Below are 15,638 nucleotides of genomic sequence, written 5' to 3' on the forward strand. Positions count from 1 at the left end.
GTAAGACATCAAGGCAGTGACACACAACTTTCCAACAAAACCATTCACAAAGGCGTTTACAATCCTGTCATCATTGTGTTGTTTACTCTGTCATGTAATATTTCATGACTATTAGATAAGATGATCAAGATATACTTTCTTTCAAATATCATGACAACAATTTAAGTCAGATGAGATTTCCCAAGAATGCTACTATAGTAGACCTGTACTTGAGTTTGTTATCAATTTCACTATTTCATGACAAAAGAGATTATCTTGGATGTATCACATTTCTTTTCAACCGTAACTTGAGTTCGTAGGTTTGTACTTGTAATGATATCTCCTGTCAGTGGCATTTCGAAGTTGGTATGATGAACGAGGGAGATAGTTCCATGGACATAAATTTTCTTTATTACAATGAATGTGACGTTTCGATGTACAAATGATGTAGATACAAGCAAGTGATGTACAGAAATGTGAAGTTGGAAGGTTAAATACATAAGGATAAAGAAGTTGTATATCCATAGAACAATCTCCCTTGTTCATGTAATGATAATGTTGACATATAACAATATACAGTCTATATATAATGATATGTTTTTTTAACACATAATTCTCATATTGCAAGTGCACACTGTTCAGGTGAAGTATTTTATATGTCTCTTCTTGTCAAATATTTGTCATTATGATAACATTAAATGTGAACGTAGGACTACGATGTGTTAAAAAGGCAGATTTTAGAGGGTTTTTTCAGTGAGTGTTTTTTTCCTTGGGTATAAATATTTGAACATGAGCAAGTCTTTGACCAAATTGAGAGCCTTTTACGGGAGATGTTGATAGAGAAAGTACAAAAATCATCTTGAGTCATGGAATTGTTCATTGTTAGATTCCCTCTGTAATTTTAAGAATTAGGACCTTTTCACTCATTTTTGGCCATATACGTCTCCTGTAACCTGATAATGTCAGAAGTGAAAAATTTGTGAATGTAAGAAAGAAAAATTATCCATTAAAAAATGTCTAATAATGTTCATGCTAATAATTATTTTCATATTTTACAGTTCCAGTGGGCCCAAAGCGATTCTTATCCTGCATTGTCCTTTCGACTATTTTGTCAGACCTCATAACTATCATGCACTAGCTAGCTAGAGATCAACGGTTGATTGGATCTGCAGTAAAGGGAGTCGAGACTACAGGTACTCGATAGGCTATTTCTCTATGTAAAAATATACGCCCCCTATACTACTACATATAAGACTTTTATTTTATGTAGTATAGGGGGCGTATATATTTACATAGCGCAATATCGAGTTCCTGTGGTCGAGACATATTCATGATGATTATTACACACCACTATGACAACGTGATATTGTCTATGATATATGATACTTACATGTCAACTTACGTGACAACTGACATATCGGCTTACAACACCACATCACAACAAGTTTTCGTATTCGTGTCTCTTAAAATCTTTCAAAATTATTAGTTTTTACACCGGCAATAACTAAATATACACATGTTTTACATTATGGAATATCTATATCAGACTGTCGCTGTGACATCTGTCCTACATTCGCTTTTTAAAAATATATTCGGTTGAAATCAAGTTTGTTTACATCGTTCAGACTCCATTTTGGAAGTTTCCAAGAGAAGTGCATTATGGGTATAGATAAAAAAAAGTGTTTTATAAATCTATAGCCTTAAATATTTTTTTGTATCTTGCTTCACACAACTATCTAAGCACCACAATAGTAAATTACTTAATTGAAAAAACGAGGAAAACATTCTAAACCAATCAACTTTATTGAGCGGGAGAATCGAATTCGGACTGCTTCCGGTTACAGCCGAGTCTAGACAAGTAAATAATTTGTGTTTATTTTCCTTTTCGGTGCCATTAGTACCGATTTGCAACGATTTGCGGATAATAGTTACTTCCAATAATAGAATGAATTGTGCATTAACCTAATTGTTTCTGTCATTGTTCTGTATGGTCATAATCATTCAATCAAGGGCACCTGTTTCTGTCATTGTTCGGATTTCGATCATGTATTGAGTTTGTTTTGTCATTTTCATGATCTCACTAATCAGTTGCGGACGAAGAGAGATGTACATATCATTATTTTTGGTATTGACGTCAGTTGTATTATTCATTTCTTGTTGATACTTTTTGCATATTCACCTCTTGCAGTATAAAATCAGAAATACGTTACAGGGAGTTTAGTTATATTTTTTAACTTTTATTTTTTTTCAGAGTTCTAGAGTAATACAGTATTCCGTCAAAACATATTTACTTGGGATTTAGGTGGTTGTGAATTTTATTTATAATTTAGATGAATTGTAAACTAAGCCTTTTACATGTTTATGTGACAGTTAATATTTGCCTATAAACATGATAAAATTGTTCCATAATCATGATAATATGACATTTTGTAGAACTAATTATGTTTTAAATGTATGAAAACAACATAGAAATAGAGATAAAACGTTTTTTTCAAAAGGATTCATCCAGCAAACTCACAAATGTTTGTTTTTCAGAATACCTTACGTACAGCAACATGACTGACTTTGACACTGATGAAGAGTCTGGAGAAGTTGATCTTTCACCCTTTCAAATATCATGGTAAATGACTCATCAGCTGTTTTATAGTTAGAATAAAGGTGGCTAGTGATGTGAGCAATGGCTGAAACGACCACTGATGGTGGTTGAGAGTTTCAGAGTAAGCTTTGGGGAAGCAACAGGCTCAATTAATAGTTCTGAGTATTTGTATGTCTATCACCGCCGTCATATAGCTGGAATATTGCCGAGTGTGGCATTAAACAACAAACAAATTGTATGTCTATATGTGTTTTCTTATTCCTTTATGGTCATATTGTGGAATGGGAAATGGAGTGCTCCTCCCTTGCCAGTTTTGAGAACACCTTTGGACTGTTGTTGCCCTGTATTGACTAGTTTTGTTCCAATATATGAGCCATCAACAATAAAACAGTGATTTCCCCGCACATGAACTTTTCTGTTACAAACATTCAGGAGTTCTTTTGGGGTTTTACACCAAGTAGGAATTTTGCGTCGTCAATCGAGTCCTCCTATACACTACTATAAGATCCACGAACTAATCAAAACCAAGAACAAGTAATCTTTTCCAGCAATCTACGCCAATATAATGATATTAATAAGGGTTGGGATCGGTAACTCGGATACTCCGGTCGGGTGGGTACTGAGTAGGACCCGGGTACCCACAGGACTACCCTGACCCTAGGTTAGTCACGTGACATATTTGTTTAATGACAAAAATTATTTAACACTCTATGGTTACACTGACTTGATACATTTGAGTAAAGATAAAACTTCAGTCAACTTCAGTATATGCATGACCAGATCGTTTTATACTCGTATCTAATTTTTTTAATACGTTTTGCCAGTTATGTTCATTTTAAGAAGCATATTTTCATTTATTTATAGTTCAGTTATTATTAATATCCACACGTATCCATGGTTGCATATGTTGAAATTTCTTTTCAGGTTGGATCTGAGTTTTACAGGAGCTGATGAAAAACTAGGAATCTCAGGGCTTCCTGGTACGTGCATCAATGTCTGTTTCTTTGCAGAGGAAATATGCTGATAGAATGCATCTTTGTGTCATGTTTAGTGGTTTGCGTTGAAGTTTCTTAAAAACATGAGAAATTATCAAGAAAACATTTGGTCTAGTAGCTCAGCTAATAAAAGCTAACATGATTATGATTAATATATCTGGTTAAAAAGTTATCGAATGACTCCGGGCTTCTTGACTCAAATGTCAAAGACTGGTTTATTGAGCATGTTGAGACTTTGTTAGAAACCTGTGCATAATATCATTATCGAACACTTACAATATTTCATCCAGTCTGTCAATACTAAATGGATCAGTCCGTCATGATAAATAGAAAATTCAGATTTTAAAACTTATCCTATCTCACACTAGGCATTACTTCCTTCTTCTTGCAATCCTATGTGGAAACATGCTTGAACAAAGTTTCCAGCTTCTAAAAATAAATCACCCCAACACATCCCAGCATCACCATGGTCACCACCCAAACAAATGGGTCACCTCCACAACCTGATCACGTGATTACCCAAGGCACATCATTCTCTTTCTCATCGCCACACTGTGGAGATGTGCACTGAGAGTTCATAGAGTACATAGAGTACATTATGTTTTTTTTGTTTTTTTTGGTTGGAATTCCCTCCAACATTTTATTGACTTTATGTTAAAGTCTGTGAGAAGATGAGTCCGGAACATAAAAATCACCTGGCCTGTCATGAGTGTAGACTTACCTTCTCCACTTAATTATGCTGTGACTGTCGTGGCCATTGCAGTACTGACAAGCACTGTGTGTCCATCTCATGGAAGAATCCTTCAACATTTATCCACACAAGTGCCAGACGGGATATTAACCGGTGCTCGAAACCTAGCGACTCAGAACAAAGGCAGTCAACCATGTCGGCTATCCCCTCCTCCGTTTCAGTGGGCAAAGTACCTCCGGAATCGATGACCTCCAGTGGCTGATGATGGCGTTTCTGACAGTTACTTTACAGATGACATCCCAAATGTGCCGGTTCAACAATCCATTTCAAGAATAGTCAATGGCAGGATCGGTGCTCTGAGGATCGACGGTGTGCGCCTGCAAGACAGCATCTGGAGGAGCAGCAGAAGAAAGAGCTACGTCCACAGTTGGTTCCTGCCCAGCGTGATCTCCATGAAGCCCTGAGTGGGAAATCAAGTTCTTTTTGTGACCAGGGACGAGGCCGTCAAGGACAGTGAGGATCCTCTGACTGCATTGTGTCGTTCTCTGCATCCAAGGATGTTGGCGAGTCTGCCAAGGCAGGCTGACTACCTCCATCATTTACAATCTACCCAGAAGCTTGAAGGGTCCACTTTGGCTACCTATCTTGTCAGATCAACTCCATCATTGCTACTACTATTGCAGGATCAAAGACATATGTGGTTGCCGATTCACAGTCCCTCATTCTGTCCGTTTCCGACTGCCAACTTGGGATCTTAATGTCATCCTCGTTATTTGAAGACATCGCCTGGCGAGTTAGCAAAATCCCTGTTCTGGATGTTAAAAGGGTCCAGTTTGAGAGGTAACAGAATGGGAATGTTTTTCTGGGTCTTCGCTGGAATTTTATCGCAAAGAATCGGCTTCCATGACAACCAGATCGGCTGTTAACCATCCCATTGCTGGAGTCCATCTTGAGCTCTATGTGAATCTACCTTGAGTCTGCGAGACCACTTCGACACTCCTGGAAGAGACTCTTCATCCCATTTTCTACGGCAGAAACAACGGAAGTCAACCATACTACAGTCTCCTTTTGGCTGTGTTTGACCATCCTACATGCCTACACCTTCGCTGAATTGCCTCCCTGTCGCCTCTTATCATGTCCTTGCAGAGCATGTGCACCCGGTCTAGACCTCTTCCGGGTCGATTATAAGTCGGTCATTCATGTAATGATGTCATACATGGAAACACGTAACCCTCTTATACCTGATTTCATGCCATTACGTCCAATTAATGTATAGGGATCATATCGCATGTCATGGTGTAATTGCGGGCTCACAAGTTCCTGTAGTTACGACACTAGGCAGTGTTATGGATTATATATTTATCTCGATGTTTAGCACCAGCTTCCTCGCGTATGTCTCATGGTTGTAGTCTATACAGGGTATCTGTGCCCCACTATCCAACCATGGGATAAATGCATAGTGTGATATAGGATAAGTTTAAAAATGTGAAAATTTTACATTAAATTGTACGTTTATATGTCTCACACGCTATATGTCCTCCCGACCATCTCCACATCACAGCTCCTCTGGCCTGTTAGCTCTAAGAAATAGAATGATGTGGCAGGGGTAATCACGTGATCAGGTGTCGGTCACTATGCAGGGGATTACATCGCATGACCCATTTGTTTGGATGGTGATGCTGTGATGTGTTGGCATGATTTGTTTTTAGAAGCTGGAAACTTTGTTCAAGTGTTTCCACATAGGATCGAAAGAAGAAGGAAGAAGTGCATAGTGTGACATAGGATAAGTATATAAACATGCAATTTAATTGTAAAATCTACAATTTGTATAAAAAATCATAAATTGATTTATTGTGCTTTTTATTATTTCAGGATGTCGCTTCAAGGACACATGGAGAAATCTGAACAATGACTTGAGTGAGTTGCAGTCATCATTTCAGCGTTCAGGATCTTATTGTTTGTGTAGTTTATGTAGCAAGATATAAAATATTACTATATTAAAAAAAACTCATCAAAGATCTATTTTGCTGACAGTCAGTTTTGAAAAGTTGCTGATGGTAGGGCTGTTATTGATTTCAAGGTAAGAGGTGAATTAACTAAGACATTATTGAGTCATATTCTCCTATGTTGATATCAAGTTTATGTCCTCATTTTCAATGGGCAAAATGCGTGATCAGAATGCACACAGTTATTGTTTTCTGTTAGGCTTGTATTTTTTATAACAGTGCATAAAAGTGTGATGCCTACTGTGTTTATGGAGCTGTAGTTAATGTTTCCAAAATGGCGATGCCCGAGAAATGGGCATGTGTTCTATATTGTTTTCAGATATGGATGAATCAGACTTGGAATTTGATAGATATAATATTCAGTGAGTAAAAGTTACTAAAATGACAATCCAGCTGTTTATTATTTGCTGAGGACTAACATTAACAGTACTATTCTTGTGTTTATTCTTTGTTACTTGTATACTTTTGTCTAAAAATTTCTGGACTGGCAACATTTTATCTGGTCTGGTAACTTTGCAAAGGTGTCGGTCCGGTTGTTTGTCTGAAATTTTGAGGAATTTTACACTGATGTAAAGCAGCCGTATTTAGTCAAGGGTAATGGAAGATCATATACAAGACTGTGAACTATACAGTGTATCTTATCTCCATTCTATTATGATAAATACCCTGAACCCATTTCCAAGACAACTTCGTTCAGGAAGTGATGTCATCTTCATATTTGTTATTAGTGACTTCGACTGATTTGATGTGTAATTTTATGGACAGCTTTTTTAGTGTCAGCTATTTTGAATGGGGCTGAAAACAATGCTATGGTGGTTTATTCTGTCTAAACCATCTTCCTGAGTCAAGGGCTTTAACTGACTATAAAGTCCAGTTTCCAATCTTGCCGAACTAGGCTGGAATTCCGGAGTTACGTTTTGGCTGGCCTAACAAGTCTGTGCATAGTCTAATCAAAAATTGCGTGACGAACTAGACATTAGGTTTGTAAACAATGTGGATTTCAACGTGCAGATATCAGCTAACTGCAGGATTTGCAAAGCATGTGTACCCCAAATGGGCGTCGACAGATATTTTGCAAATCTTTTCATGTTTTTAATCATGGTGCTCAAGTGATTTGATGTACTTCTCGAGGTAAGACCTGTTTTATTACAATATAGATCTTGATTATTGATGAGAATTGATGACAGGGTGCCACCATTTTGTTTAAAGCAAATGCATGTGATGCGAGAGGTGGAATCTGATTGATCTGTTGGAGGGACATAGAAGGGGCATAACTCGTCATTGCCGCTGGTGGCGCTTCGATAGGGATTGAAAATTCCAGCCTAGTTTGGCAAGGGTGGGAACTTTGATAGTCAGTTAACGCCCTTGGGAAGATGGTCTAAACAGAATGGAGACAAAATACCCTTTATTATCGAGAATGTGTGGTATCATGTTTTATCATCCAAAACTGGCCTCCACAGGAGATATCGCTTGGATGAGATCAAGCGATATCTACACTGTAGATATCGCTGCAATGAAATTACATCACAATGCTTTGCAGACCATTGTGACGTCACTGGTTACGATGACGTCACAATCAAATGACATCACTAATGGCTCTGCTACTGAAGCTGTTAGCAGTACTTTTTTCACTAAAGACACTGCTAATTACAGTCTACAAACTGAAAAAGTTGGAAGAATGATGTTGGAAGATAACTAAAATCTCACCCTCGTGTCTTTTGATATCAGATATATCAACACTCATTGATAAAAGTGGCAAAAATCCTTGGCGAGCCTCGGAATGTTCCCACTCTTATAAACTCGTGTTGATATATTTGATATCAAAAGACACTCGGGTGAGATTCTCTATGTCACATCTCTACAGAATGTCTACAGAACAGTGGTGTGAAAGAGGTGTTCACGCTGTGTACTAAAGGCGAGCTGAACAAATACCGTGTTCCCAACCTCCTTCACGACTTCTCTGGGTCCGACATCACCGTCCACCACTACCCGTTCCCCGACGGACAGGTGCCCCCGAGCAGCAGCCTCCTCAAGATGGTGGAGGAACTGAGGGTCAACATCATGAACCAGAAAAAATCTCTGATTCAGTGAGAATCTTATATCCCTGTTTCTTCATGTTTAGCAGCAATGACTCTGGAAGTCTGTTTTGACCTACATGTACATATCTCAATTACCGATATTTAAGTGGTGTCTGCTAATTGTAATTAGTGTTGATATACGCTCCAGTCAGCAATATTCAGACAATGTCATGACCATTATCAATGTTTCAGAGGTTTTCTGTCCACTTTGTTCAACCATCACTCATAATGATGCATGTCGTCGTATCCCAATTGCGTGGATCGATGCTCATGATGTCGATCACTGGATTGTCTAGTCCAGACTTGATTATTTACAGGCCTTTGTCATGAAGCTGGAATATTGCTGAAGGCATACATCCTATATACATCCTCAGTAGTAGCGATGCAAATTGGCTCCAGCCAGTGTCAGTTGTTTGTTCAATGTTGAAGGTATCCTTAAGGCTAGTTGTATTTCAGGCTTGTTACTATATTAAAGGGGTGTCCTTATATCATGTTATATGTTATCACCATTCTGGCTAGCAAGTGTTTCAGCCTAAGCTGTATCCTGAAGTAGCAACGTGTCTCTATGTTTAGTTAGGGGGCACGGGTGGCCCAGTCGTCTAAGGCGCCGCGATTCGCTGTGCAGAGTTGCGTCCTTCGGCACGCCAGAAACCTATGATTGTGGGTTCGAACCCGGTTCGCCCCGATTATGTTTCTAGGTTTGTCAGCACCATACCCGTGCTTGTGGGTTTCACCGAAGTGGTAAACGTCTGAGACCTGCATCACTTCGGGCTTTCCTCCCACATTAAGCTGACACGCCGTGATATAACTGGAATACTGTTAAAAGCGGTGTTAAACCCAACTCACACACACGTTTAGCTTACTAATGAAATTAATAGGGCTGGGACGGATAACTTGGGTACTCGGGTTGAGTGGGTACTGAGTAGGACCCGGGTACTGACAGCACTACCCGGACTCATGGTTAGTCACATGATATATTGACTATGTATTGTTAGTAATAAAGGGGAATGCTATGTCAGGTATGTACCAGTGCCAGTATGTTAACTAGTGAATTACTTCTCTCCCCAGCTGTTTCGGAGGACTGGGACGGTCATGTCTAGGTGAGTTGTTTTGTCACATCTTTTTTACATACACTTATGACAGTCATAGTGCTAAAACTGATTGTGGAGTGTGGTCCAGGTCATGATTATGGATACATTGATCCTATTTGAAACGATTTTCATCTAAAATAATCCGGCATATTTTCAATTGTCCTGTTTTCATGTTATATTAAAAAAGATTTTTTCAGTCAGTTAGTTCCTACAAAACCATCCAAAGGTCTTGAACATACTGTATGCTTCGTAATAAGCACCCTGTATGTTTAAAAACTACTGTATTCACTGTAATAAGCACCCTGTATGCTTAAAAACTACTGTATTCACTGTAATAAGCACCCTGTATGCTTAAAAACTACTGTATTCACTGTAATAAGCACCCTGTATGCTTCGAAAACAGGGGCTCTTATTAAAACCATACACAACAATTTAAGTTTGTTGTCGGATATCAAGTGGTGAAGAAAATACTTGAAACTGAAACGTTTTTGATGATAGTTACCAGGCAGATTTTTTCCCCTTCTACGCTACTGTGTTTTCTTTAAACATAGTTTGTAATATTCACAAGAAAATATTGATCGGCATGTAAATTTTGGTGCTCAGCATGTGACGCTAAGAAGGATTACTTACAGAGTGATGTAGAAGTTGATCAGCCAACATTGTAATATCAGTGTTCGCCATAACGCTGGTCCACTGGTCTGAGACTAGTATATTTTCTTAAGGACCAGTAAAATTTAAAAAATGGTGGTCCGGTAGTCTAGTGTTATTTTGGGGACAAACAAAGTAATGTATGTTTGTACGACTTTGAAATCAGTGATAGATTAAGTCTAACCTCTAAGCATTATTGTGTCTCGTCGAGATCCAACAGGACCAGTAGATTCTTGGTGCTGGTCCATTAGACCACTGACAAATGTTGGTCAGTTTCGAGTACGGTGTATATATTATATTTTTTTCTATATGGTCCATTACCATGATCACTGAAGAAAACAAAAAAACAAAATTGGCCTGGCCTTATGTTGTATGAATCTTGTGTTCATGTTGGGAGTACTGCCTCTGTCGTCTAGTGGTAGAGCGTACGCCCGGAGAGCAGATGGTCCGGGGTTTGATCCCCGGACGCTTCATACCAAAAGACGTTTAAGGGTGGTACTTGTTACCCTGCTTGGCACTCCGTATAACAGACTTAAACATGGGACCCATGAAGATTTCAGGGTAGATTAGGTCTTCAGCAACCCATGCTTGGGTTGTCTGGTCCAGACTTGATTATTTACAGATCGCCGTCATATAGCTGGAATATTGCTGAGTGCGGCGTTAAACAACAAACCAACCAACTAAACATGGACTGGTTGGCTCAGAGTTGGTATACAGTGTCAGAGTGAGGTATTCATGTTAAAACTATAGCATGGTATCTCAGTGGACTAGAACTATGAAATCGGCTTAGTCTGGACTAGCAAGTGCGTGCTCCCTCGCACGCACGCTGCACCTCATGTTGGGAGTTGGGTCCACTCTAAGCATAAGCTTATGTACCATGGTTACAGTTGCTGTGTGTCTGATGATGGTGATGGACGAGAGTATTTCTCCGGAGGATGCCATCGATAAAGCTCGGCAGTTGAGAGGAGCCGCAGCCATTCAGTCTGTGAAGGTTAGTGGCAGAACAAGATGATGCAGAGCTTCAGTTTGACATGATCACTGGTTGTGACCCGTTACCAGTCAAACAACTTTCAACCATGGGTTGAGTCATTTGTTCGTCTTTGACTGGACATTAGACTGGTCGTCATGGTCGTCACATATAGGTCAGGAGTGTTTGCTGGAGTTTTAAGTTTACTTTTGGGGGAAGTGACAGTGATTATTTCAGACAAATATCTTTCACTGTTTCTTTTTTAAGGGGAAAGGGATCAAAATAGAAGATAAGTAAACTTTGTTAAGCTTGATTGTTCTTTTGAAAAACAGGGCGGTAGGGTTGCCTAGTGGTTAAAGCGTTCGCTCGTCAGCTGGAGACCCGGGTTCGATTCTACACATGGTTATAATGTGTGAAGCCCATTTCTGATGTCCCCCGATGTGATATTGCTGGAATATTGCTAAAAGCGGCGTAAAACTTCACTCTTTTGACAAGACACCTCGCGATGTCAAGGGGAGGTTGCTGTGTGGCTAAACAAAGTGTCCTAGTTCTCAAGTCAGTTATGCTACACGTCGCTATATAAATGCAACAATCTTCAAAGTGATGTTCAACCCCATTTCACCTCACCACAGTTATGTTATCTGAAAATGTGTGTCGGATTTATCTTTTAATAACAGTTGCTGGTTTTGTTTTTCAGCAATATAACTTTATCAATGATTTCCGGAAGCTGCAGGCAGAGGTTGAGACAGAGGATGGAGGAGAATCTCGATCTGTCTCCCGATGAGGATCATATCTAAGGGTTGGATGGGGGGGATGTATACGAAACATTCAGTGCTGAAATGTTTGCTTCGTATATCAGTGAATCAATTGTTTTTTATCATTCAGCTTTTCATGTACGATCTTCTGCAATCTCATTAAAATCAGATCTTAGTTCTTGCTACCGCTTGACAAAGAACTGAAGACATTCCATTGCAGGTCACATGTGACCGACCTTTCATGAACTTTGACCGACCAATCGAATGACTGAGAAGAAGGTGACATTAGCCAAACAGAAGGCAGCTTTCTTGTGCTCAACGGCACTAGTTTCAATCTAGCGACTACGCTTCGAAACATATTTTGACAAATTCTTGATTAATAATTTTTAAACTGAACAACAGAACATTCTTGAATGGCCTAGATTGTATGGATTCAGTCATAAAACCTGTAACTGTCGTTGACCCGTGAATATCTAGGTTAGAATAGGTCTTTAGCGCAACCAGTGCTTGCTGTAAAAGGCGACTATGCTTGTCGTAAGAGGTGACTAACAGGATCAGGTGGTCAGACTTACTGACTTGATTGATGCATGTCATCGTATCCCAGTTGTGTGGATCGATGCTCATGATGTCAATCACTGGATTGTCTTTTCCAGACTCGATTATTTACAGACCGCCATCATATAGCTGGAAAATTGCTCGATGTGGCATTAAACAACAAACAAACAAAACTGTCATTCGGAATACCCCGAAGCGTCTGATTGGTTGGATGAAAGGTCTCAGTAGCGAGAACTTAGATCTGATGAGATTGGATCTTGTGTTGCTATCCTTGTTAAGCTAATGTCAAATGAGGCATCTGTTCTTCAAGGGGCTACGCCAAATGTGTTTTAGCTCATTTACATTCTGCATTGTTACAGTTATTATGACACTTTGAAAGTGAAACTTTGCTTGTTATGACATAAAGTTAATTATGGGAAACAAATTATGATAAATGCTTGTAAATGATGTGAGCTTTTTTTGTACATTTTCATGTTATGTATTACAAGTTGATATTATGCCTGTAAAACTGCAAAATAAAAACTTTATTTGCAAAGGGATTTGTAAGTTTATCCTGAAAATATTTCAGTGACATGAAACTTCTGACAGAAATGACATACCGTATTCGCCGAATTAAGCACTCCTGACCAACTTCTTAACCAATGTGTAGTCATTATACTACAGAGCTCCAGATAAGCTGCGTATCTGCGTGAAATACGCATCAGAAATGCAGAAATACGCAGTAAAATATAAACCAAGCGTATCAAATACGCAACGAACATTACAGATACGCTACAAAAATAAAACGTGTGCGTATCATCAAAATATTGTGAAGTAACCCTGCGTATTCGATTAGCAAATCAGCAACTTATTTTGAAATTATAAACGGGCATTCCGCCAACCTTGCCAAACTCCACGACGACAGTCACATCATGATCATTTGCAATCACACTTTCTTGTGGAAGTATGGTAGTATTTTTTAGTCCTATAAAGCTCTCGAACCCACACGACACCAGTTTGCAGGGACTAAATGAATAGTGTTTTTAAATATTTAACTTAAATACCCACATGTGTAAAAACTAGTGGGTAACAGAAATTTGAATACGCAGATAGAATTACTGATACCCAATGATTTTAAAATGCATGGGTAAAATACCCACAACACCAAAAGCTTATCTGGAGCTCTGTACTATACTGTACTGAGCCCTAATGTCTACGTTGACAATCTGTATTTTCTTATGTATATTGTTACGTGTTGATTGCCAAAACTGAAACAATATGTTAACCCAGAAATCTGTACATGAAAGAATTGGGTGTGAAACCAACAAACAAACAACAAATGGTATACAATCAACAATTGTATTACAAAATTAACTAGGTTGGCAAATCAAAACAAATTACTGCACAGCAATTACAATGGCAGGACACAGTCGAGTGGTTGTACAATAATCAATGGCAGTATAAAATGTGAGTGAGTATGGTTTAACGCCGCTTTTAGCTATATCACGGCGGGGGACACCAGAAATGGGCTTCACACATTGTAACCCATGTCGGGAATCAAACCCGGTTCTTCGGCGTGACGAGCGAACTCTTTAACCACTAGGCTACCTGACTGCCCCGTATAAAAGGTGAGAGCAGTGGAAATGACACTGAGAAGAGGAATAATCACCTCACTGCAACACTGCTGAACACCAGGTTGAAAAGTGGTCTTCACACCAAAGCTTGTCTCGTTGTAATGTCAGATGAAATGTGAGATGAGACAGGGACGCGCCTAACCAGCTTCCAGCACTTTTTACACAGTGCCAGACCAGTCCACTGTCACTTGAACATCACAGAATATTCCACAGGTTTCTATAACGCTTAACATCCTTCCATGCTATTCCAGAATTTTACAGGTAATTCAAGCATCTAAATGTAACATCTTCCTCACAAATGCTCCTGATGCTTGTCATGGGAGGCTGGTGAAGTGGGGATTGTCTTGTCACAATGGCTGCTCAGTATAGAATTGTAACAAGGAAAGACTGATTCACCAATGGCAGCTTTTCTAGCAGGAAACAAAAAACTTATTTAAAAATGAAAAAAAAACACATTTCTGGATATATCTCATGTAACAACCCTTGAATCCAAGAATCGTTATTGTAGGGACACTGGCTTGAACTAACTTTGAGTTACTTGTTTTCTTCCTATAGTCATTTCTGTGAAGAATGATGTCATACTGTGGAGACAAGGTTCAACAAAGCAATGTTAGCGGTGTGACCATGACAACTGATGGTCTGAGTGTCTGCGGAGAGCCAAAAATCGGTGGTTCGATCCCCAGTCACGTCTTACCAAAAGACATTAAAAGATAGTACTTGTTACTTTGTCTAGCACTTGGCATTAAGGGGATAAAACAGGGACTGATTGGCTCGGAGTCAGTATACTGTGAGTGGGGTATCCATCAGGGCTGGGACGGGTAACTTGGATACTCGGGTAGGGTAGGGTTAGCACTATAAAACCGGCATTAGTCCAGACTGGTGCATGAACGCTACACACAGATGCACGTCACAATATTCCGGTATGTGCAATAATCTTGAACAATGTTTTAAACCACATTTCACTTCACTTACGTCAGACAACTAGTTTCACAGATAGGACTGCTCCGTTGAAACCTGTCGTTTAAATAACTCAGTATAAAGTATATCTCAGCCATTGTCAAGCCAGTACACCTTCATCACTGGCAACCATCAAGTCCATGTTGTATATCAAGTGCACACACCTGGAGTGATACATGTCCATTTTCAAATGCATCCTATGACATCAAGATCACATCATACCAATGAGGGGTGGTGGGGTAGCCTAGTGGTGAAAGCATTCACTCATGCCGAAGACCCGGGTTCGATTCCCGAAATGGGTACAATCTGTGAAGCCCATTTACAGTGTTCTCTGCTGTGAAATTGCTGGAATATTGCTAAAAGTGGCATAAAAGCATACTCACTCATACCAATGACCTGGAGTGCCATTTTTGTCCTTGATGGATATCAGTCACAGTTGGGAGCACACAAGACTAGATACAACTTATTTGGAAAAGAGGAGCGCACTTAATAATTACAAATTAATGGAATTATTTTGAGGAAAATATGCATTCATTCGTTAGCATGGGCGGATACAGAGGGGGGGTGCGCACCCCCCACCCCACCCCTTTTTATTTCGAAAAAAATCTGTATTTCTGTATAAATTACCACCAAAGACAATAAATAGATCTCAATTGTGCACCCCTCCTTTTCAAAAAGGCTGTATCCGCCCATGGTTAGTTAATTGT

The 15,638-nt window shown here is 39.3% G+C and overlaps 2 protein-coding genes across 2 annotated transcripts in view; one reads left to right on the forward strand and one right to left on the reverse strand.

Moving 5' to 3' along the window:
• Positions 1–1,567, reverse strand: part of LOC139442824 (uncharacterized) — a 121,980-nt gene extending 120,413 nt beyond the window's left edge. The window contains exon 1 of the mRNA XM_071223720.1: positions 1,370–1,567. The gene's annotated coding sequence lies outside the window, so the exon portion shown is untranslated. The remainder of the gene's footprint in view (positions 1–1,369) is intronic.
• Positions 1,568–1,790: 223 nt separating this feature from the next.
• Positions 1,791–12,857, forward strand: LOC139442569 (cyclin-dependent kinase inhibitor 3-like). The gene is made up of 8 exons (XM_071223398.1): positions 1,791–1,837; positions 2,515–2,599; positions 3,500–3,555; positions 6,134–6,178; positions 8,132–8,354; positions 9,414–9,445; positions 10,972–11,075; positions 11,749–12,857. Exons 2-8 carry the CDS (start codon positions 2,535–2,537, stop codon positions 11,833–11,835), a joined length of 612 nt encoding a protein of 203 aa, XP_071079499.1. The 5' UTR covers positions 1,791–1,837; positions 2,515–2,534; the 3' UTR covers positions 11,836–12,857.
• The last annotated feature ends 2,781 nt before the right edge of the window (positions 12,858–15,638 follow it).

This window comes from Haliotis cracherodii, unplaced genomic scaffold (assembly GCF_022045235.1).
Source record: "Haliotis cracherodii isolate W230 unplaced genomic scaffold, xgHalCrac1.p SCAF_5, whole genome shotgun sequence".
In the NCBI taxonomy this organism is placed as follows: domain Eukaryota; kingdom Metazoa; phylum Mollusca; class Gastropoda; order Lepetellida; family Haliotidae; genus Haliotis; species Haliotis cracherodii.